General features: G+C 39.2%; 1 protein-coding gene across 1 annotated transcript in view; it reads left to right on the top strand.

The window, feature by feature from the left end:
* NOX3 (NADPH oxidase 3) overlaps positions 1-21,658 on the top strand; it is a 47,260-nt gene extending 25,602 nt beyond the window's left edge. The window contains exons 8-13 of the mRNA XM_067542223.1: positions 801-893; positions 2,155-2,408; positions 4,881-5,043; positions 12,284-12,430; positions 17,477-17,601; positions 21,532-21,658. Of these exons, the coding sequence (XP_067398324.1) occupies positions 801-893; positions 2,155-2,408; positions 4,881-5,043; positions 12,284-12,430; positions 17,477-17,601; positions 21,532-21,658 (909 nt within the window). The remainder of the gene's footprint in view (positions 1-800; positions 894-2,154; positions 2,409-4,880; positions 5,044-12,283; positions 12,431-17,476; positions 17,602-21,531) is intronic.
* Positions 21,659-22,375: the final 717 nt, after the last annotated feature.

Raw genomic sequence — 22,375 nt, 5'->3', positions numbered from 1 at the left:
ATTTTTCTATTTATGAGATTGGAAATATGATGTCCTCTGATCAGACAAATGGCTGCATTGAAGATTCAATTATATCTAATTAGCTAACGCTATTATTGTCCAACTGAGTACACTTATCAGCTAATATACATGATCAGCTAAGTATTTTAATCATTATATTGATCAGGATATATGATCAGCAAAGTACCATGATCATGTATAATATCTACAGTATGATCAGTTTAGTGTCATAAATCAGCTAAGTTCAATTATTGATACAGAACAGACTAAATGATTATGTGACAATATAGAGTTAAAGCACAAGTGAACATTTTGGATTCAATTCTGGCTAGTGCACACATTTGCATATTGGAAGGCCCACAGCTAACAATGAGAGCACTGGGGAGAAGCTGGCTACCCCTATTCTGCCCTTCTGAAATGTCTGAGTCCACTGTACAGTCTCTGTGACAAACACAGGAGAGTGAGACTCTGGAGTTTGCTCCATAAATGTATGCATTTGTATTCCCTGACCTAGCACTGACATACACATACAGCTCCTAAGTAGTTGATCTTTTTGTCTATTAGTAGGAAAAGCTTTTAAAGGGAGGGTCTTGGCCGGAATACAGATGTACATTAATACTGCTTTTGTAGTGTGCCCACTAAGGAATTAATTATGATTGTTTCAGGAGAATGCCAGAAGTTGTCCCTTAGTAGACAGTAAAAGAAATACGCTCTCTAGATAAAACTGCTGATTTTAACAGGAATGAAAACATTTTGTATCTTAAGTTTTGTTGTCTTTTTTTATATGCAACTTTCTACAGGCTTGGAAATGGGTTTTAGGTCCTGTGGTGGTATATATCTGTGAAAGAATTGTTAGGGTCTGGAGATTTCAGCAAGAGGTTGTCATTACAAAGGTATGTAATATAGTCTAAATGTCTGAATAAAAGGCAGCGTACAAATGAAATGGTTTTATCAAAAGAAGTTTTTCATTTGCTAGTTTTGTTGATGACCTCTATGTACTCTATAGCTCTATCTTCATGTGCGAGTTCCAGGAGCAACTCCGGTATTACCGTGTAGTTTTGCAAAGTATTGCTTTTTTATTTGGTTTTAGATTTTGTTCCCACTCGACTAGCAAGTCCATAAGTTCTACATGTAAGCAAACTTGATCCACAACATACCAGATTGATAAGGCAACCTGTGGTCAGGTGATGTCTCTCCCTCTTTAGGCCCATAGAGTGAAATCCTGATCTGATTGAAGTCATCAGCAAAACTCCCATTGACTTTAATGGGGCCAGGATTCTACTCATAGAGCCTGGAGACCTGAAGAAGGTTATGGGGCATGTCCTTAATTGGTATAAACAGTCATAGCTCCATTGCAGTCAATAGAGCTATGACAATTTATGTCAGAACTGCCTTTAAGTTCAAGGCCTGTGGATCTCATTTACACTAGTGTAAATCAGGAATAATTCTATTGAAATCAACTAAGATACACAGCTGTGAAACCAGCTTAAGTGAGATCAGACTCAGGCTCATTTTCTGGAAGGGGTAATTGTGGCAGATGAGACCTTGATGGTAAAGTCACAAAGTGACAATGATACTAAAATGAGAATTTCAGTGGACTGAAATTTCTGTTAAGCAACCATTCATGATATTGAAAAATTCAATTGCTTAACTGAGATGAGTTTTTAATAAAAGTGAATTAGAATTGTACTCAGTGGGCTTGATTCTTCTTTCTTAGTGTAGTGTAAATCAGCAATAACATCATATATGCCAATTGAGTTACCGGCATCAAATAGGTGTGAAAGGAACATTAGGCCCAATATGTTTGGGGGTGCTTTTGTGTGGTCTCTCTTAGACTCCTAAGCTAAAAGAAAATGTGGTTTCTTACTCAGGCTTCAGTTGACTTCTCAAACTCATAATGCAAAATACCATAACATGCAATGGAAATTCTTAATTAGATGCTGAATAACAATAGCACTATGATATACTGTATAGTACATTGTCCACTGCCAGTTTAAAAACTAACGTGCATCCTGCTTTTTAATTCCCTTTGGTTGAAGGCAAGTAGAAGTGAACTAGAGGAGCTCTGTAACTTATTATAAATGAACATGTATTCATAGTTAACACAGCGGAACAGGACAAATAGATCGTTTATTGTGGTTTACTGTGGTTTAGGTGGTGACTCATTCCTCGGGAGTCCTTGAGCTCCATATGAAGAAATGTGGCTTTAAAATGGAGCCTGGTCAGTATATATTTCTACAGTGCCCTTCTGTATCACAACTGGAGTGGCATCCTTTCACGCTTACCTCAGCCCCTGAGGAGGAATTCTTCAGTGTGCACATAAGGGTAGTGGGGGACTGGACAGGAGCCCTGTTCAAGGCCTGTGGAACAGAGGAAAGTGTCTTTCAGGAGCCCTGGAAGCTACCAAGGTTTAAATACTAATTTTTGTGCGTGTTACCTTTTGAACAGTGTTGGATGATAAACTCGGACTCATCTCAGTATGTCATTATGCTAAAGAACAATTTGGTAGATATGGAAATGAACTTAGAGCTCTTAGTTATCAAGAAGTTCTGTCAACAAATCCCTGGTTCAAGAATCAGCTTATACATAAATATGGCCATTTAGCTGGATCTGTAAATTTATGAATCAGATTAAAAGGACAGCAGCCATTTATGTATGCTAGCTCCCTATTTACTTGTGTATTTAGGTTCTAGTAATGGCACCCATTACTATAGTACCTTACCTCTTTCTTGCTAGCCCTAGCCCTGCGTTGTGATTCCCTACAACCGTCTCATACCAACTGGCTCCCTCCTTCTATCTCCATTTCACATCTCAGAGAGAATCCTACTTCTCCCAGCTGTCCTGATCCCATTTTCATTGGGTCTTGGGAACTCCTATATGCTGCCTTCAGCTTCTTCCCTCTACTGATCTGTGACACCAGAAACCCCCACCTGCTCCTTCCTCCTTCCCAGCATTCTCCCTCCACTCTGCCTCATCTTCACAAGTCCTTTTCAGTTACCTCCCTCTCTCTTAGCTCTTTGTATAGAGTTAAGAAAGGCAAAGTGGTACCGCGGGTTCTTAGAAGTGAGTGAGACTTATGAGTATGGTGCAGAATGTTCGGTTTCATGGCAGTTGCCTGTGTGTCCCCTAATCATTTACTACTGGAAATGGTTCTGTGGCTTGCTAGGCATGATATGCAACTCCTACAAGATCTGCAATAAGTAACATATTCAGAAAATTCGAGTTACTGGTAAGTAACCTTTAAATCCATTTTCAAAACAAAAATCACCTGTTTCAAGTACTAATAATAAAGGATGAATTTTCAAAGCCACGCACCGGGATTTAGCCATCAACATCTACTGGTACTAATGGAAATCATGCTGCTAAATCCTCACTACACTATATAGAAAAATTAATTCTAACTATTCCATAAATGCTTTATGCAGAGTGATATATCGTACATAATGGCAGCGTATCTATACGCTATCTAGACAGTTGACGACAAACCTCATCATGTATGGGTTTTTTATGCCCAAAATTCCCACCCACTTCAGTGGGAGTTTTGCGTGCACATGAAATGCAGTACTGGCACAACATGCACAAATCAAGACAGATGTAGAGAGAAAAATAGATGTTTATGTACCCACATGTTTACGTTTGAGGCTAAATCGTCAAAGATTGTCTTCTAGTATATTTTTAATTGCTATTTCACATGCAATTACACATGCAAACAATTGGAAATACTTGAATAAAAGCAAACCCAATGACTAGTGTAATTGAAAATGGGAATAGAGTAATTGAAAATGAGAAATGTTTGCTTATGCAGCAGCACCCTTAAACAAGACAGCAACACAACATTCAAAAATAATTGATTTTCAAATTATTAATGTGCACTGTTGCACAATGATTACCTCTTCCTTTCTTATTAATGTACCTAACTCTTCCTACAATATCTGCATGTTCATTTACACTATTTAAACTTCATTTTACTGTGATTCAAACAATGACATCTGCAACTAGACAGAAAATCTGGAATAAGGGAAACCTATATTTCCAGAAAGTAAGATGTTGGATTGTGAAACAGTCTTTGAGAGGAAGTGATGGAAGCACCATCACCTGGGTAATTTAAAACTAGGCTGGACAAAGCACTCAAAATATACTGTAAGGTTACATCCCATGCTGGTAGAAGGATGAATTAAATGATGTAATAGTTCTTTTTCAGCTATAATTTATATCATTCCTATCCAAATTGACTAATGCTGATTGAGAAATGTTGATTATAGAAGAATTCAGATGTGAACAAATTTCTCTTCATTTGGATATTAAGTATAGTTTATAATTTTATTAAGTATATTTTACTTCTGAAATATTGTTCCTCTGAAAGAGTTCAGAAACATTCTTTGCTTACATATGACCTTTTTCTCTTTCTATCTCTTTCATTACATTAATACTTACTGAAAACTATTTGAAAAGATTAAAAAATCTGCTTTTTGATTTATACAATATGTAAAAGAAAAAAAGCTCTAAAAACAGGATGCTTTGCAGTAAATCATAATTAAATATGCAAATACCTTGGCTAAATTTGGACATTGAATTATAAAACTAATCACATTTCAGAAAGCCTGAAAATTGTAATTGTATGCTTAAATACATGGCCAGGATCATAACTCACATGGATGCTCTTGTGCTCTCATTTCACACAAAATAGTTGCTTTGCTATGAAATGTCACCCACTGAAAATTAAATCTTTGTGTGACAGCAATTTGTGTGCCAGTTTAGACGTCATTTTATATATATGCAACAGAAGCACTATTTTTGAAAATGTAGCCCAGTAGCTCTCAGATTTTAAGTCACATTGATATGTTGCTGATCTTTAAACAAATTTTACTTTGTTACTCCAGACTGGCTGTGGATGGACCATTTGGAGCTGCAACTACAGATGTTTTTCACTATCAAGTCAGTGTATGCATTGCAGCAGGAATAGGAGTCACTCCATTCGCCTCGATTCTAAAATCCATATGGTTTAAGTGCTGTAATCCTAACACAGAACTGATGTTGGAGAAGGTAGGGGGGATATTTGTTTATAAGTCCTTTAAAAAGTTCACTGCCCTCACATCCTCTGGGACTATTTTAATAAGCTAATACTAGTCAAGATTAGATAACCAGCTCCTTCAAGTTGAGGGCAGAACTTGCTTTAGTTTCTGTTGAGATGGAGGAACTCTCTCATCAGTCTGCTGTCCAGTGGAACCAATGGGTTTTCAGAACCTTTTAGCTGCTAGCCCATTCTATCAAAGGCCTAACTGAACATTTTTACTACTTTTGCCTCAACCACTAGTGCAGTGGCCTCTCTTTGCAATTCACCTTAATACTCAGGTAACCTATAACAAATAAAGAAGTGAGGGAGAAGACCAGAACATCAGTGTCAGTAAACTCATTCCAAATCTGCTTAGTTATAGCCTAAAGATTTTACATGGCTGTGTGCAGCTGAGATGCAGTGGTCAAGAGTTATTTTGGGGTATGTTCCTCTTTTTCTCTATAGCAACTAGCTGTAAAATACAGACTAGCAGAACTGATGCAACTGGTCAGCAGACAGGACTGCTCCAGTTGGTAACTGATTTGGGTATTTCTTGTTATGAGAACTTTTCAAATTATTTCATGGATCAGATCAGTCTGATCTGGTATGATAGGATTGCTTCACTGGAATGGTGTCAGAAAAGGAGATGACAATAATATCATCTCAACTGATAGTGTTCTATCTTGTTTAACATAGAGAGTGTGGGGAAATTGTGGGCTACAACTTGTAACATGAACTTACACCATAGTGACTGAAAGCCACAAGAAGGTTTTGGGTCTCTGTAGAAGGCGCCAACAGTGCAGCCTAATGGTCAGGCAGGGGTTGGCAGGTCATCTTTCTGTTGAAACTCAATCTTTTCCTTTAACACCCCCAACCCAAGGGTTTCCTGTCCTCCCCTTTTTCACAAGGATTTCGGGAAAGGGGCCCTCAAACTGTCAAAGTCTTTTCCACCTGGCCGCTCACCTTAGGTGAAGACTCTTGTTGTTGTAACGTCCTCTTGGAGTCAGTAGGAGAGTGTGGGGTTGTGGAAAATGAGTGATAAATATGTGAGGATGAAGACGGTGTGGAGTACAAGTGCATTATTGAAATAAGAGACTACTCAAAATCCTGCCTTACAGGTCTGATTAATAGTAACAATGCATCTAACTCAATTTGCAGAAAGAGCACTTGGAAAATTTAAGGCAGTTTACTTGTGCAAGCCATCAAGCTGATTAATGTAGTAGGTGCAGTGGGTGGGGATTAGTGAAACATAAATCTAATGAGGGGTTGTTGGTTTTTTTGAGGAGCCTAAATAATAGCACAGACAGTTAATACTGTGAGCCCTACAATAAAAATACAGAATTCAGAATATTTGCTTACTTATAGAAATACACCATTGCTGGGTGGTTTTATTCTACAAAGTTAACAAGGGTGAATTTTATTGTGTTTTTATTGTATTTTAATTATATATGTAATATGTTGTGAAGTGCCCAGAGCATCTCAATGGAAAGAAAGGGAGGCTTTTTAGAAATAATATTTACCATAATTACTTTTATTTTATTAGGAGTCTGTGTGCCTCATAGTTTCATTTTTCCATAGGCCATCTTTCTTCACCACTTTTCTATCCTTCTTTCTCAGGACTTGTGGCAAAAATATTCATTGTGAGGAAAAATTCTGTTCAGTAACTACAAACATTTCTCATTTATAGCAAATGACAAGTTTAACAAATGCAATGGGCACGGTTTCAGTGGGGCTACTCCAAGGATGAATTTGGCTCAGTATATTGGGTTTGGGAAATTATGTCCCTCCCCTCCATTCCCCACCCATCTGCACTAGCCATACATTTTTGCAAGGCGAGTTGTTGAAAAGGTGTGAATAATTAGATGATAAAATAGAGGTTGTGGGGAAAGTTTCTCATTAGAAGTCACCAATAGCTGTGATAAAATACATATTGATGTTTTTCAACGGCCTGATTTTCAGAGGTGTTGGATGCTTTCAACAACTGCTGACTTCAAAATTCCCAGACCAAAACTTTGTAAAGGGAGAGGCTTAGTTACAAAAAGGAAATGTTATACTGCCAGTGGGCCTGATTTCCTTCATACTTACACCAGTGTAAAGCAATAGTAGCTCCATAGAAAGCAATGGGATTATATTCATGTAAAAACAGTGTAATAAAAAATCAGGCCTAAGAAATGTATAGTTAAGATTCTGCAAACAACCCTAATCCAGACGCTATATAAACACTCATTCTTTACCTATGCATCAAAAACATCACTGTTTCCCACCACCAGACCTTGTCTGCATTGCCTATAGAAACCTTGAACACTCACCTACAGTATAGATCTAATAAACCCCTCATATTAGCCCTAGACCCTCCACCAATTCATCTAACTCTTCAGAGTGAAACACACCAACATCTTGCCAGGTAATCATTTATAATACAAAAACAACAAACTCCGCTTCCATCTACCATTTCACTAGAAGCTACACAATTCAGGCTTGGTCTACACTTGCGGCAAAATTCAGCAGCATTCGACAGGAGATATGCAAGCTATGTAGAGTAACTTGCATATCTCCAGTCGACTTCCTAGGTTCTAAATAGTGTGGTGTCCTGACTACGCTGCGCCAACGGGAAATGCCCTCCCGTCGATGCAGTGTTAATCTTTTTGCAGGAGTGGATTAATGCGGTTGACTTTTGAATCGATTGAGCAGGTGTCCACTGCTGCTCAATCGATCGCAAAGAATCGATCCGGCAGCGCCAACAGTGCTGCCATGAGTAAAGACATACCCTCAGTCTATTTCATCTATCTTGCATATATGCATAGTAGAAACATCCCTATATCTATCTTATTTGTCCTCTGCATGTAGCTTCAAAACCTCACCCTTCATAAGCATGCCTCAGATAAAACTTTTACCTCATATATTCTCCATAAATGGGCTGTAAATGCCAAATTATCACAATCATCAAAACACAAATTTATTACATGTAGACTGTGATTTATTCAAGGATATGAACAGCTTAGTTAGTGTAATACTTAAGAAGTAGCCCAGTTAAGTGGATAAAGTGTGGGACTACAAGACTAGAGTTAAGGATTTGTTTTGCTGAATTTGAAGGTGGAATTAACCAGTTTTCAAAATGTGCTTTCTGAGACAAAAACAGATTAGGCAGACCTGTTAGACTACCTGTGATATTTAAAAGTCAGGTCACGGGGGCATGGTGAGGAGAAGGAGAGAAAGGATATTTTTTAAAAGACTAAAACAGTATAAAAATCATGAACAAAACAAAACAAGAGCCAAACATCACTTCTCTGACTTTGTTTGTAGGTTTATATCCTTCCCCACATCCCTTGTCCCATTCTTGTCTTCTTAGATTGCATATTCTTTGATAGAGAGAGAAAATTGGCTTCTTATGGGTTAGTAAAGTGGCTAGTATCCTTCGGGGGACTTTACAAATAATTACATTAAAAGAACATTATTAAGGTTGCAAAATCAAGCACTCAAAAGCTAGAAAACAACAGAATTAAGATTGTTTAGCATTATATAGCACTTCATATATTCAAGCACAGCTCCCACTGACTTCAGTTGCAACTGTCAGTGCTCAGCACTTCTGCAAATCTGGTTCCAGTGTCTCAGATTGGGCATCCAGAAAAAGGAAGAATTAGTGATCACCTCTGAAAAGTTTGGTTTAAGCGATTTGTTTAGCATCACTCAGAGATACTTTACAAGAGACAGGGAGAGAATCCAATTCGCCAGAGAAGCATTCAGCTTTCTTAACCATGAGACCTTCTTTCTCTTTCTGTAATCCCCTGGCTCATTCACTACACACCTTCCAATTTCTGCAACAAATGATGATGGGTTCATACAGACAACTTAACTAAACAACTCTGATTCATCCCCAACGGAGGTCAATTCTTTGCACTGAAAGAGGCAGTGGTCCTGTGGGGGAAAATGTATGTGATTATGCAGTTATAGACTGTCTTGTAATGCATATGTACAAGGGGACCAAATTGCACAGGCAACCTTAACTCTGACATTTCCTAACTTTTGCGTGCTTGACTTTGCAGCCTTAATCATTTCTTTTAACATAGTTATTTGTGTATAATTTCCTAGGATTTCAAAAACAAACAAACTGAAAACACAGAAAATCCATTATATTGACACCCACATGGCTCATCAACAGGACTGGAACCACTGCACAGACTTCCACCACTTGAGCTAATGGAGTAACTGATAACAGTAATAAGTTGTCATCGTCTATGTAGACCAGCACTGAAAGGGGATGAGACTCACACTTTGTCAGTGAGTTTCAGAGGCATTTGCTTACACCAGAGGAATGGTGAGACTCAGAAATCTTGGGTTCCATTTCAGATTCTGGAGGGGAGTCTATTCTGTTCTGCATAGGTTTTTATACCATGCTCATCTCTGTAGTATCTGAGCGCATTGCAGTCATGCATTAAGCAACATGACTGCATATCTGTCACATGTTTATTCAATCATCCTCTCTCCAAAGGGAGAAGTGTGTGCAGTGGAGTGTCCTGTTTTTGTACCGTATGTTTTTAAAAAATATATAAATATGTCTGTTGCTATGTATCTATATAAAAGAAGGCAAGGTCAAAGAAATGCAACTTGCATTTGAAGTGGAAAGTGGTGAAGTTTGTGATTGTCCTTAGTTCCTGCGTTATTTCATTTCCACAGTCCAGACACACTCTGACAAAGTACTATCTCCCAAACAGATGAGCTTTATTGTTATTGTTAAGAATTCTGTTGTGCCAGAGGAGTGTAATTGTTGACCATGGTCTTGTCCCGGAGCTTTAGACAGTCTTTTTAGATATCCTGTGTCCAGTCATGGAGCACTTTGAAGATAAGGACTGAGACCTTGAACTTGATGCAATATTCTGTTGGAAGCCAGGGCAGAGAGCAGAGGACAGGCATGATGTCTACAATAGGCTGTGTTGCTGAGGAGAAGTGCTGCAGCGTTCTCAACTAGGTGGACTTTCCTAAGTGTTGAAGGCTTCATGCCCAGATATTCTGCATTGCTGTACTCTAGCCAAGAGGTGACAAAGGCATGAATAACTGAGGCCAGGTCTTTGCTCACCAGAATGGAACAGGGTTTCCTAGCCAAGTGGAGATGATAAAAAGCATTACTCGCAGATGTTGCTGTGTGAGCGCGCTGCATCAGTGAGGAATCCAAGAGTACCCCTAGAGTAAGGACTGAACTGACACTGGAGTGTGCTCTAGTGGGCACAGACTCCTTCTGCTCATTTCTCCCAAGCCTGACCCCATCTCTCCCTTCTCCTCAAACCTGTTCTTGTTACAGTCCTCTCTATTCCCACCCCAGCTCCTGTCCCAGTCTCTTTTGCTCAACCAATCCTACCATAGGCGTGTGCAGCACATTTTCTTAGGGTGTGCACCCAGGCAATTTTCTTTAGGGTGTGCACCCAGGAAATCTCATCCAATCTCAAGTTCCCCCAACCCTCACTGGTTCCTAGTCCCACTTCCTCTTAGCTCCTTATCCAATTTCCCCATTCTCCCCCCAGCCAACTGGTTTGCAAACCCATCTGCTTGCATTTCCCTCACTTGTTCCCAATCCCAGTCTCCTTCCCCAGACAAGCCCTGATTCCCCTCTAGCTCCCAGTCCCAGCCTCCCCTTCCCTGCCCTCCCCTTTCCTCTCACTCTCTTTAACCTGCTAGTTCTAGTCTCACCAGACTTTTGTCCCAATCATCTATTTTCCCTCCTACTGCTCTGGTATTTGAATCAGATAGCTTCCTATTCCATGCTGCCTGGGTGCTATGAAAAGGGTAAATGAGAGCACAGGAGAGACAGGCACCCTGTTCTCAGTTCCAGTTCCTGGCTTGAGCCCAGCCTGGAGCAGCTGGGAGCAGCAATGACATGAAAGTTCAGCTTCACCTCTGTAGCCCTAGGCTGGTGCATGCTCAGTTGCTCTGTGGGAATGGTGTGTGCACAGTCCTGCCACGTGTAGAAGCTGTGAAGGGATGCAACATGCTCAGTTGATCTGTGTGGGTGGCACATGGAGAGTCCTGTCATGTGTGGCTGCTGTGAGGGGTTGGAACATGTACAGTTGCTCTGTAAGGATGACGTATGCGCAGTCTGTTCAGCCGTAGGAGATGTCAGAGGCTCAAGCATGCACAGCGAGGAAGGAATCTTTAGAGATTATAGCTGTTAAACTGTAGTAATGTTCTATTGAGCATTTGCAAGCTGTGATTTTTCAAAGGCTAATAACTGGGATGCATTGGGGCGGATTGTCACAGGATGACAAAAAGCACATCCCTGACACAAAGACCACTCTCTGGCCAAATTTCAACTCTTTGCTCTATAACTTGGAGACACTAGAGCGTTACAAAGAAAAGGTCTCAAGAATTTTTTAACATGGTCAAAACAACATATTTTCCCCTGGCCTCATTTTTTAAAACAGCTGAATCGTTTTGGTTGAAATTTTCCAAAAAAAACAAAAAATCATCCTGAGGCAAACACACAGCAAAGAAAATTTCAGCCCAAATGGTTAAAGTTTGGCAATGTTATAAGCAACTTAAAACAAAATCTTATAATGGGGATGTCAGGCAACAATAGTAAGTGACACAACCAGTCACACCTATAATAAATGGAAAACTGTAACAAAATTAATGAAGAGTTTTGTCTAGGAGTATAGATGTTTAATGCTGCACTCAACACTGTATCGGCAACTTTAAGACTAAAAGGCAACTAGAAGGACATAATGGGCTAGTTCACAGGTTTCTCATCTTTGGAACCAGAGTTCAATACCACAGTGATGGGCATGATACAAGAATCTCAACAAAATAGAATACCTTTCTAAGAGAATGAATGAAAATGAGTGTAGTGGTCTCATCTTACTCCCCCGTTAGATCACTTCTTGAAATGACTGCAGAGTTTCATGGGATTTTCAGTCTCTGGTCAAGAAAAATGCAGAGTTAGGGTTTGTAAGCCAGCGTTGAGATGCATTGACACAGTTAGATGGCTTGCATATTGCTTGTTTGTACTGATGCTTTAATCACTAAATTAACTCAATTTTTTGAAGAAGATAAAGGTGTTTTAAAACATACAAAGAAACTCCACAATGTCAAAAGTAGATGGGATCATGTTTGAATTTCCACTGGAGTACGGTAGCATGCTATAAGATTAACCACTTATCTCAACATAAATAATTTAAGAGCTTTATAGGAAGCTTGTTGAAAGCTTGTGTCTTGTTGAATCTCCTTACTTTTGCCTGACAGGTTTATTTCTATTGGACTTGCCGAGATCCATCTGCCTTTGAGTGGTTTGCTGATCTCCTGTTCTTGCTGGAAACACAAATGGCTGAGAAAGGGAAAAGCCATTTTCTGAGTTATCATATATTTCTTACTGGCTGGGAAGAAAGTCAGGTATTAATGAAATGGGTTTGAGTTAATGTACCTTACTTTTCCAGTATGGCAGCATGTGGAACAGGAACAAGCAAATGAATGAATCAATGTAATTATATGAAATTCTTGAACTATTTGAAAAATAGGGGTTTTTTTCTCCTATAATTTTCTTTTTTTGAAACTTTTGTGATATTTTTCAACACACTTACACCATTATAATTCCACTAACAGGAAGCAAGGAGACAAAGAATTTTAAATATAGAGCCCACTTCCAACTCAGTTTTAGGAAAATAGGAACATAGGAATTGCTATATTGGGTCATACCAGTGATCCATCTAGTCTAATGCCTGTCTCTGAAAGTCGCTTGTACCATCTGCTATAGAGTAAGGTGGAAGAAAACTTGCCAGTATGGAAAACTTCTTCTGAACCCTGAAATAGGTGTTGGCACAATGGTTTGTGGAATGCCTTCCACAATTATTATTTCTTTTTTAAATCCTTACTATTATATGTATAAAATATATTTTTGTTATCCATTGTGATGGGGTGTATAAACCCCACACTGGAACTGAAGGGTCTAAGGAGCAGTTCTGGGCCCAGGTGACTCCCTGCCCTCCCATAATTGCAGAACCTGCTTCAGCTGGAAGAGGGGCTTTAAAGGAGCCAGACAGCTTGGATGAGACCAGACAGGGTCAGAGGACAGACCTATCCTGAGAGCTCTGGAACTAAGGAAATACAAAAGCCTTTGCTGCCAGGAAGGATCTATCAGCTGGGCTGCAGGTCCAGTTATTTTCTTTTTGCTATCTTATGTTGGACTTTGAGACCTGGGGGGAAGGTGAATGGTAGGAAGTGGCCCAGGGAGACAGCCTCAATGCACTTCAGTATGCTTATATTGTTGCATCTAAAAGGACCCTGGGTTGGAGACTGGTGGAATGGAAGTGCCCGGGCTCCCCTACTAACCACCCTTGTTGCAGAGGGGAAAAAGCCTCCCTTCCACACACCCCTCTTGGAAGTAAGGAGAGGGTAGAGATGTTGAAAGCCCCAAGGCAAAGGTGAGCTGCCTACAGGCGTCAGAAGGGGAACCTAAGGCCCTCCCTGTTGTGAGGATGTGGGACTATATATATTTCTTTGGACTCTGTTACCCCAGAAGGGGGTGAACTAAATTGGTGGCCTGGCTGGAGGGCTGAGTTGCCATCTACGAAGAGCAGGCCATCAGAGTGTTGGAGTGATGGCCGGCAACAGTCATTCTTTTTTCTCACAACCTTGCTCCTCTTTCGTCTTCATTCCTTGCCCACAGGGATTGTTTCAAAGGTAATGAGTTGCGGTGCTTTCAACGTTATGGGATTGATTTTCAAAATCTGTGTGCGCAGTTGTGCACCTTATTCACATACACACACAGTCCAAATAGCCTCTTATGCAACTAGTTATCTAGTAGAGACTGTGAAAACTTTCAGAGAGAAAAATCTACTACCCATCCAGAAGCATGCAACAGGCTGACCAATATTGAACAAGCCATTGCTCCATGTTAGCATACTCACAGGTTATTTATCACCTAACATCTATTTTCTAAACAAGCTAATAAAGAGGCTAACAAAACACATAATCACCATCACCTGCCAACTGCCAATATCCTGAATCTTTAGTGCAGAACATGGTACAGAAAAAAACAATTTTTGCTCTCATGAGTGACCTCTAGCTCATAGATACGAGTGGACATCTGTACTCATCATGCTGGATCTTTTTGCAGCATGTGATACCACCGAGCACCAAATACTCCAAAAGGTTGCATTGGTGAAACAAAGTATTTTAAAATGGCTTTCTTCTTCTGAGACCAAATGCAGAGGGTTGTAATTGGTAACTGTTCCTCTACCTCCTGAGCTCTCACATATGGATTCCCTCAAGCCTCTCCCTTATCTTACTTGATATCTTTAGGAAACCACTAGTGGAGACAGTGTGGCAACTTTGGCTTAAATACCAGCAATATTCAGATGACACCAAGCTTTACATTTATTTTACACAGAACAAAACCAGCATTCTCTCCAGGCTATCCCCCAGCATCTGACCAAGATCAACATATGGATAAAGAGCAGTTGGCTGAAGCTGAAAGCAGGCAAAATGAAGGAGATGTTATTAGAAAGCAAGAATCCCCTTGGAGAATTTACCTCTTCCATAAAGTCCCCCTTGCTGAGGGCATATGCCTTCAGATTGTTGAATTTGTTCAGTCTTGAGGTCCTTATAGATTCTTTACTGCTACTGGATGGCCAAATAGAGATATGGTAGCAAACAAGTCCTCTTCCATTTGTGGCTGGCTAGGAGATTAGGCCTCAAGATATCTAACCCAGTCCTGGCAATGCATTTGAGACTTCTGGGGTTCATTATTGTAGTTCACTGTACTTAGGATTGAAGCTATACAGACTGAAAAAGTTCCATTTGGTTCAGAATGCAGCCACCCATCTGATCAGCAGCACAACTTGCTGTGGGCAAATCATCCAATTCCGGCATTGGCTCCCTACTGAATAGAATCCAGTTCAAGTTCTCTGTCATGATATTCAAAGCCCTCCGTGAGATTGGCCCAAACTAATAGAAAGACTACATCTCCCTTTGCAACCATGACTTCCTGGGACTGCTACTCTTCACCGGAACAATGACACTGTCAAGCAATCGGGGAGACCCATGAGCACAAGAAATGGAACTTCCGTAAGGGATGGATCCAAACTATGGAATCCACTCCTGTGAGAGATAAGAATGACCAGGGGTCACATCACATTCAGAACTAACTTCCAAACAAATTTTTTGACCTAGCTTTTCTTCAATAATTTCTTGACAAAGATAATAATAACGATAGCCTGTGATACCAACAAACAAATGTTGGAGGAATGAGGAACAAATGAGGAAAATGGAGAGAGACTGTGTGTTTGATTTTCAAATACCAGTGAGGTGAGGGGGGCAATATAAGAACCTAGAGAGAGAGAGAGAGAGAAAATCTGCATGAAAATTATGCACATAACTGCATTTCTGTGCATGTAACTTGGAGACAAACCAGACCTTATTTCTGTCTACTTATAAAAATCCGGTGTATATTATTTAGGAAAATAGGCATTGCTATGTTGGATCAAATAATAATAATTATTATTAATTATAATTAATTATTATTATCCCTCAGTATGACATCAGAGGGATTTTTAAAAGAAATAGCTTCACAACATACAAGATTTTTAAGCATAAAAAGGGGAAAGCTACCATAAAAACTTTATCCCCATGAGTTACCAATAAATCCTGACCACAAGCTGATTCCGTAGGTTTAGATAGTCCGAAGTTGTGTTAAACTCTTCACAGAAACTCCTGCATAACCCTATGTTTCTATGATTTTAGGTGCTCAAATGCACTGATTCTCCTTTGACTTTCTTTAAAATTCTTGAAGTGCCTAAGGCTATGTTTACACTGGTGTTGGCAAATTCGCCGCCGCCAGATCGATCTTTCATAGTCGATTGAGCGGTCAGTGAGATCCGCTCAATCGATGAGGGAGTCGACTGAATAAGTCCACCCCCTCAACTAGCACTGAGCTGACAGGAACGCAATGTGAACAGCGCACAGAAGCATTCGACGGGAGTTACCAAACTACTCTGCGTGGTTTGCGTAACTCCCGTCGACTGCCACCGAATTTCCGGGTAAGTGTGAACAAGCCCTAAGAGTGCTGTCCTCTGGAGGTCACTGATCATGGTGTCTTGCACTCCTAACGTGTTGTGGAGCTGCTCATTCATACCCTAAGGGATTGCTCCAAGTGCTCTAGTAATCACTGGGATCATCTTTGTTCTGTTTTCCATCATCATACCACTTCGTGGCAGAGTTCTTCATACTCTTCTTGTTTCTTTTTTTGTTTGTTTTTTCTGCTGGTATTGCAATATCAATTAACATGGACTTGTAAATTGGTTTAATATTTATGTACTGGTTTGCTGTGATGCATACAATGTCTTAGGTACTTTCCAAGCATACAGGAAAGGATGGTCCTTGCTTTGGGGAGCTCAGTCTGTGTGTGCACGGAGCATTGAACAGATGTGTTTTTATATATCAAATTTAGAATATAAATTTATTTCCTTGTTCTGGAAGTTTCTCAACTGAGGTGAAAGTGAGTGTGGGTAGTCCTTAATATCAATGTTGGTTCTTTGACTCCTTGCTTACAGGTGGAGCAATAATGTTTTCTGAAAGAACAATATTGTGGGAAGGGAGGTGGAAAGGAAGATGGCAAGCAAAATTACTTGCAAGTAAATTTCCATTATCAATGTAACAAAGGAAAGTTGTTGCTGTTTGTCTATCGTAACATATGCTATTGATAAAGCATTGGCCACAGCCAATGATGGTGATGTGTATATGCCATATCCAAGTATGATGTGGAAAATTGTTCAAAATATTTAAGCAGGATTTTTTTTTTCTACAAATACTAAAATAAAAGTAGTGGTAGGATATTGCGCACAGCTTGTGCATACCCTCTTTGATTGCTCCTCTATGAGCCACTGAAACTCCAAAGTGTACACACACTGCGTACGTATAGAGTACCTACATGGCATATAATTGCTAATATTTATTTTCAAATCACCATTACTTCTCTACTTACGTTTTTACTTTCGCAAATCATTTCTTTTCAACATTAAAATGGTTATCACCCACTTAACTATCTGGAAATGTTCAAAAGCTGCTAAGTAACTTAGGAATTTAAGTCCTGTTTGCAAAAGTGACTTAGACCCAGATCCACAAAGGCACCTAAATACCTTTCAGGATCTGGGCATTAGGAGCTTAAGTCTCATTGAAAGTCAATAGGACTTAGGTGACTATGTGTCTGTCACTTTTGAAAATGGAACTTAGCCTTTTAAGCCACTTAAATGCTTTTGAAAATGTTACCCCAAATCTCTTTAGGGGCTAGAGTGCTGCCATCTGATGAAAATTATAATTTTTTCCCCCTGAGCAATATATATTTCCACCTTTTGTTCAGAGATTGTATTATTGCTTTACCTCTTACTCAGCATATACATTGTTGATTCTAAAATTATTATCTTGCTGTAAATTTTGCTTTAGGCTACTCATATAGCTCTTCATGATGATGAAAAGATGGATGTAATTACTGGTCTGAGACAGAAGACCTTCTATGGAAGGCCAAACTGGGACACTGAGTTCAGGAAAATAGCAGGAAATCATCCTAGGTAAGGCAGGTTAGCTTCTAACCTTATTATGTAACTCTTCCTCAACATAAACAGTGGGAGAGCAAACCTTTTAAAATGACCCTTTTAAAATAATTTAGTTTTTTGCTGTGTGGATAGAAGATTTATGCTTAACGAAGCTTTTAATGAAGAAATCTCAGAAAGAGAATGCCAGTAAAATCTAATTTTTGGATAAGAAAATCTAATATTTATAAGTATTTCAATAGCCTGGCCTTTGCCAGATATAATTGAAACACACAATCCAATTACTGTTCTGCACAAAGGACGAAGTAACATTAATTTTCCTTGAAGATGGTTATTAAAGAGATAAACTGTGATTTTTTTTCTTATGATGTCAAGGATATGTTTGTTCTCCCAATGTATTTGGCTACTGTTGTAAGACAGTGCTATTCTGTTATTAGTTCATCTTTGCTGGCAAAGACAGTTCATTTGAACTTGGTGGATTTGCTAGTGGTCTGAGAAAAGCTTCTTTGTTCCTAGAAGCCTTTGAAGAAAGAATCTGAAATATTTTTGTGCTCATCACCAAAAAGTTCTGGAATCTCTGTGATTCTTTTCTATTTCCAGATATTTGCACTCAGAAGAAAGGGTTAAGAAGGGAAAAGTAAAAAACTTTTTTTTTTTTTTTCAATGGATGAAAAACTAAAATGCTGGAAGAGGGAGACAGAAAAGAGTAAGCTACAAGAACACCATAAAATTGCAAAAAAATAACAGTAATAGAGAAACCAATTGACAGAGGTCCAAATGAATACAAATCAAGAAATAGGAAGGAAGATTAAAAAATGGGCAAAGGGCAGAGAATAGAAAATATTATTTTTTTCTTATTATTATTTATGAAATATTGCTACTGCAAAATCATATCTTTAAAATTTAGACTTGTGGTCTAAACTTTATTATTTGGTAATTTTCAAAATACAGTTGTGATGTGAAAAATCTTCAAGAAAAAGCCATTTTCTGTGCCCCTTTTCATGCACAGAGAAGAAGGTGATGATGAAAGGCCCTGAACGTTGTGATGCTTTCTTAAGAATCCAGCACAGAAGTTTTGGGAACCTGACTTTGGGTTGTGGTAAACCTATCAGTCTGACACTGATCTGAGGCAAGTTAATGGAGCAGATGATACAGGGCACAATTAATAAAGAATTAAAGGAGGGTAATATAATTAATGCCAATGAACATGGGTTTATGGAAAATAGATCTGATCAGACTAACCTGGTGTATCTTTTTTTTAATGACATTACAAGTTTGGTTGATAAATAGTGTTGATGTAACAGACTTCGGTAAAGCATTTGACTTGGTATCACACAACATCTGAATTAAGAAACTAGAATGATATAGAATTAACATGAAACGGATTGAAAGCTGGCTAACTGATAGGTCTCAAAATGTAATTGTACATGGAGAATCATCGTCAAGAGACTGTTTCTAGTGGAGTCTTGCAGGGATCAGTTCTTGTCCATATGCCATTTAACATTTTTATCAGTGACCTGGAAGAAAACATAAAATCATCCCTGATAAGTATGCAGAGGACAAAAAAAATTGGGGGAACGGTAAATAATGAAGAGGACAGATAGGTCATGGATATAGAGCGATGTGGATCGCTTGGTAAACTGGGCTCAAACAAAAAATATGGCAAACTGTAAATATATACATCCAGGAAAAAAGAATATAGACCATACCTACACAACGGACTCTATCCTGGGAAGCAGTGACTCTGAAAAAGATTTGGGGAGCCTGGTGGATAGTCAACTGAACATGAGCTCCCAATGCAATTCGGTGGCCAAAATGGCTGATGTGATCCTTGCATACATAAAAGAATCTTGAATGGAATAGAGAGATTATTTTAACTTTGTATTTGGCACTGGTGTGACTGCTGCTGGAATACTGTGTCCAGTTCTGGTGTTCACAGTTCAAGAAGGATGTTGATAATTGGTGAGGGTTCAGAGAAAAGACATGAGAATGATTAAAGGATTAGAAAACCTGCCTTACAGTGATAGACTCACAGAGCTCAATCTATTTAGCTTACCAAAGAGACGGTTAAGGGGTGACTTGATCACTGTCTATAAGTACCTACATGGGGAACAAATATTTGATAATGGACTCTTCAGTCTAGCAGACAAAAGTATAACATGACCCAGTGGCTGGAAGTTGGAGCTAGACAAATCCAGACTGGAAATAAGATGTAAAATTTTTAAAGTGAGAGTAATTAGCTATTGAAACAATTTACCAAGGGTCATGGTGGATTCTCCATTGCTGGCAATTTTAAAATCAAGATTGGCTCTCTTTGTAAAAGGTACACAGTAGTTCAAAAGGAATTATTTTGGGGAAGTTCTATGGCTTGTGCTATAGAGGTGAGACTAGATGATCACAACAGTCCCTATGAATCTGAGTTTGATTGTGAGCCTCAGTTTATACATTTAAGGTCAAATGTGAATCCTTTAAAGGAAAAGGCGCATGAGATAAACATGTATTGGATCTATATGGGGCAAAAATTGCCCCTCCTCCATGCCCGCTGCATGTGCAGATGGTCCACGATGCAGAGGAATTGCATGATTCTGCTGTGTGGGGAAGGGGCAGCTGGATTTCATGAAGTAACCAGAGTCCGGGCTGGTTTTAGGGGCAGGTGAGCAAGGCCATCACCCTGAGCACCAGCTTCTAGGGACACTATACCAACTTCCAGGGGGGCGCTGTAATTCTAGGCTCCCCCTCCCCAACTGATTGGCCAACTGTGTTTTAGGGCTTCTTTACCTGACCCATTGGTGGGTGCCAAAAATGTTTTCTGCCCTTGCTAGCAAAATGGCTAGGGCTTCTCCTGACCCAAGGTCTCCATCCCTTAAATACCACAGAGTCCAGGTCCACATGGGCTCCCTTCTCTGCAGTGCACAAAAATCTCTCTGCAGGTGGAGTAAAGTGGTGGTGTATTTACTACACCATGAATCCGCCATTCATGCCCGCTACAGAGTACAGCGCTAGAACTGTTGAGCTAGAGACTGGGGCGGCAGCAGCAAATCAGATTCTCAGCCATTCCAAGGCTATAGGTGCAATTGCTGGGGCAAACAGTTTGGAATTCCAGTTCCCACTTGTGCCTAACTGTGCTTTGGAAATTCAGTGGTGGGCACATCTTCTTGGTCTTAGCACTTCTGCAACACTCAGTGTTTGTGGTTAAAATTCACTTGCGCCTCATTTTCACTTTTCTTTGAGAAAACTTAATGGGAACAAACATCAGTTGCACCTCATTGCTGCAGATTTAGCTTCCTGCTCTGAAGGTGCAAATTCTGAAAATTTACTCCAGCAAATGAGTGTGTACTTTTATATTTTTAATGGATATGTGCACAGTGTCTCTTTAAAAGCAAACCCTCAGACCATGATATTTTCTACTGTGCAGAAAATAGCCATTTTTCAATAGTCTTTAAATTGCCTAGATATTTGCAAACTTGGGCATGGACTTATTCTTCTGTGATGACTACTTACTTGTCAAGTTTCAAAATTCATCCACTTTTAAATTATGTCTGTGGGTAGAAATGTGTATTTTTTCATCTTCTTGGAACTCAAAAATAACTTTAGGGATTTTGTGCAATTTTTTAAATTACATCCCGTTAGAGACAAAGCATGGAAAATTTCAGACCAGGGAGTGGATTTTTTTTGTAAAGCTATGACAATGTGAAAACAGAGTTATCATTAAAAATGTTTTTTTTTCAACTTCAGCTATAACTGTCCAGTTGAACACTCTAATAAGATATAATAAACACTAAAGAATAATTAAACATAAAGATAGGTATAAAATAATACTTTGTGAAATGAACATGGGCAAAACTTTTAAAATGTAGTTGTCAAAAAGCCATGTTAAAATATTCTGACAGATTGCCAGAAGGTGTGGTTTATTTGTTTTGTTCTGTTATCTTTTTGTTGTTGTTGCAGCAACAGCATTGGCGTATTCTTCTGTGGACCCAAAGCTCTCTCTAAGATCCTTCAAAAGAGGTGCAACTTGTATTCATCAGCTGATCCAAGGGGTGTTCAGTTTCACTATAACAAAGAAAGTTTCTAGACAATATTTTTGAAATGTTAAAACTGATGTCATTACACTGTATGTTTTTTCTCCCTCCCACCACATGTTTATTTCAGGCCAAGATCATTAGTAGCTCCATTGACTTCACTAGATCTATACCAGTTTACATCAGTTAAGAATTTGGATCTTTATGTGCAGTGTTTCTTTTAAAAGATGTAAGGCCTGATTATTCATTGTCTGTACCTTGTATAGTCCTTTACACTGGTGCAAGATGGGTGTAAAACACTGCCAAATAAAAATGGTAGCATGGGTGAATCAGGCTTTAGAAGAGTTCTGGTTGTGTGTGACCCAACTACTACTGTAGGCTATGATTATTCTGCTAATTACCTGCTGATTCCATCATTATCAGTTACTCAAAAATCTTTCCTTCCAGGTGATCTACTTCTATCTTCTACCCCAACACCAAGGCAAAAATCTTGAAGGGTGAATGTCTTTTATGCTTCCTTCTCCCCTACTAAAATATGGAACATTTAAACCTAAAAACATCCTGCTATTCCAAGAATAGCTACACTTCCTGCAGCTTAATGACACCTAGGTGTAGGCTAATATATGCTGAAGATTAATACGTGAAGTATATTCCAGAATATTTTGTGCTTAATTAACATTTCCCCTGAGGCATAGCCATACAAAGGTGCGAGAGGCGTGTGTCACAATGGTAGTGTCAGGTGTCATAATGGCTCATAGGCAATGGAGAAT

Source organism: Emydura macquarii, unplaced genomic scaffold (genome assembly GCF_026122565.2).
Source record: "Emydura macquarii macquarii isolate MOO-44397 ecotype Brisbane River unplaced genomic scaffold, CSIRO-AGI_Emac_v2 contig_705, whole genome shotgun sequence".
Classification (NCBI taxonomy): Eukaryota; Metazoa; Chordata; order Testudines; family Chelidae; genus Emydura; species Emydura macquarii.
This window is presented reverse-complemented; position numbering and strand designations above follow the sequence as displayed.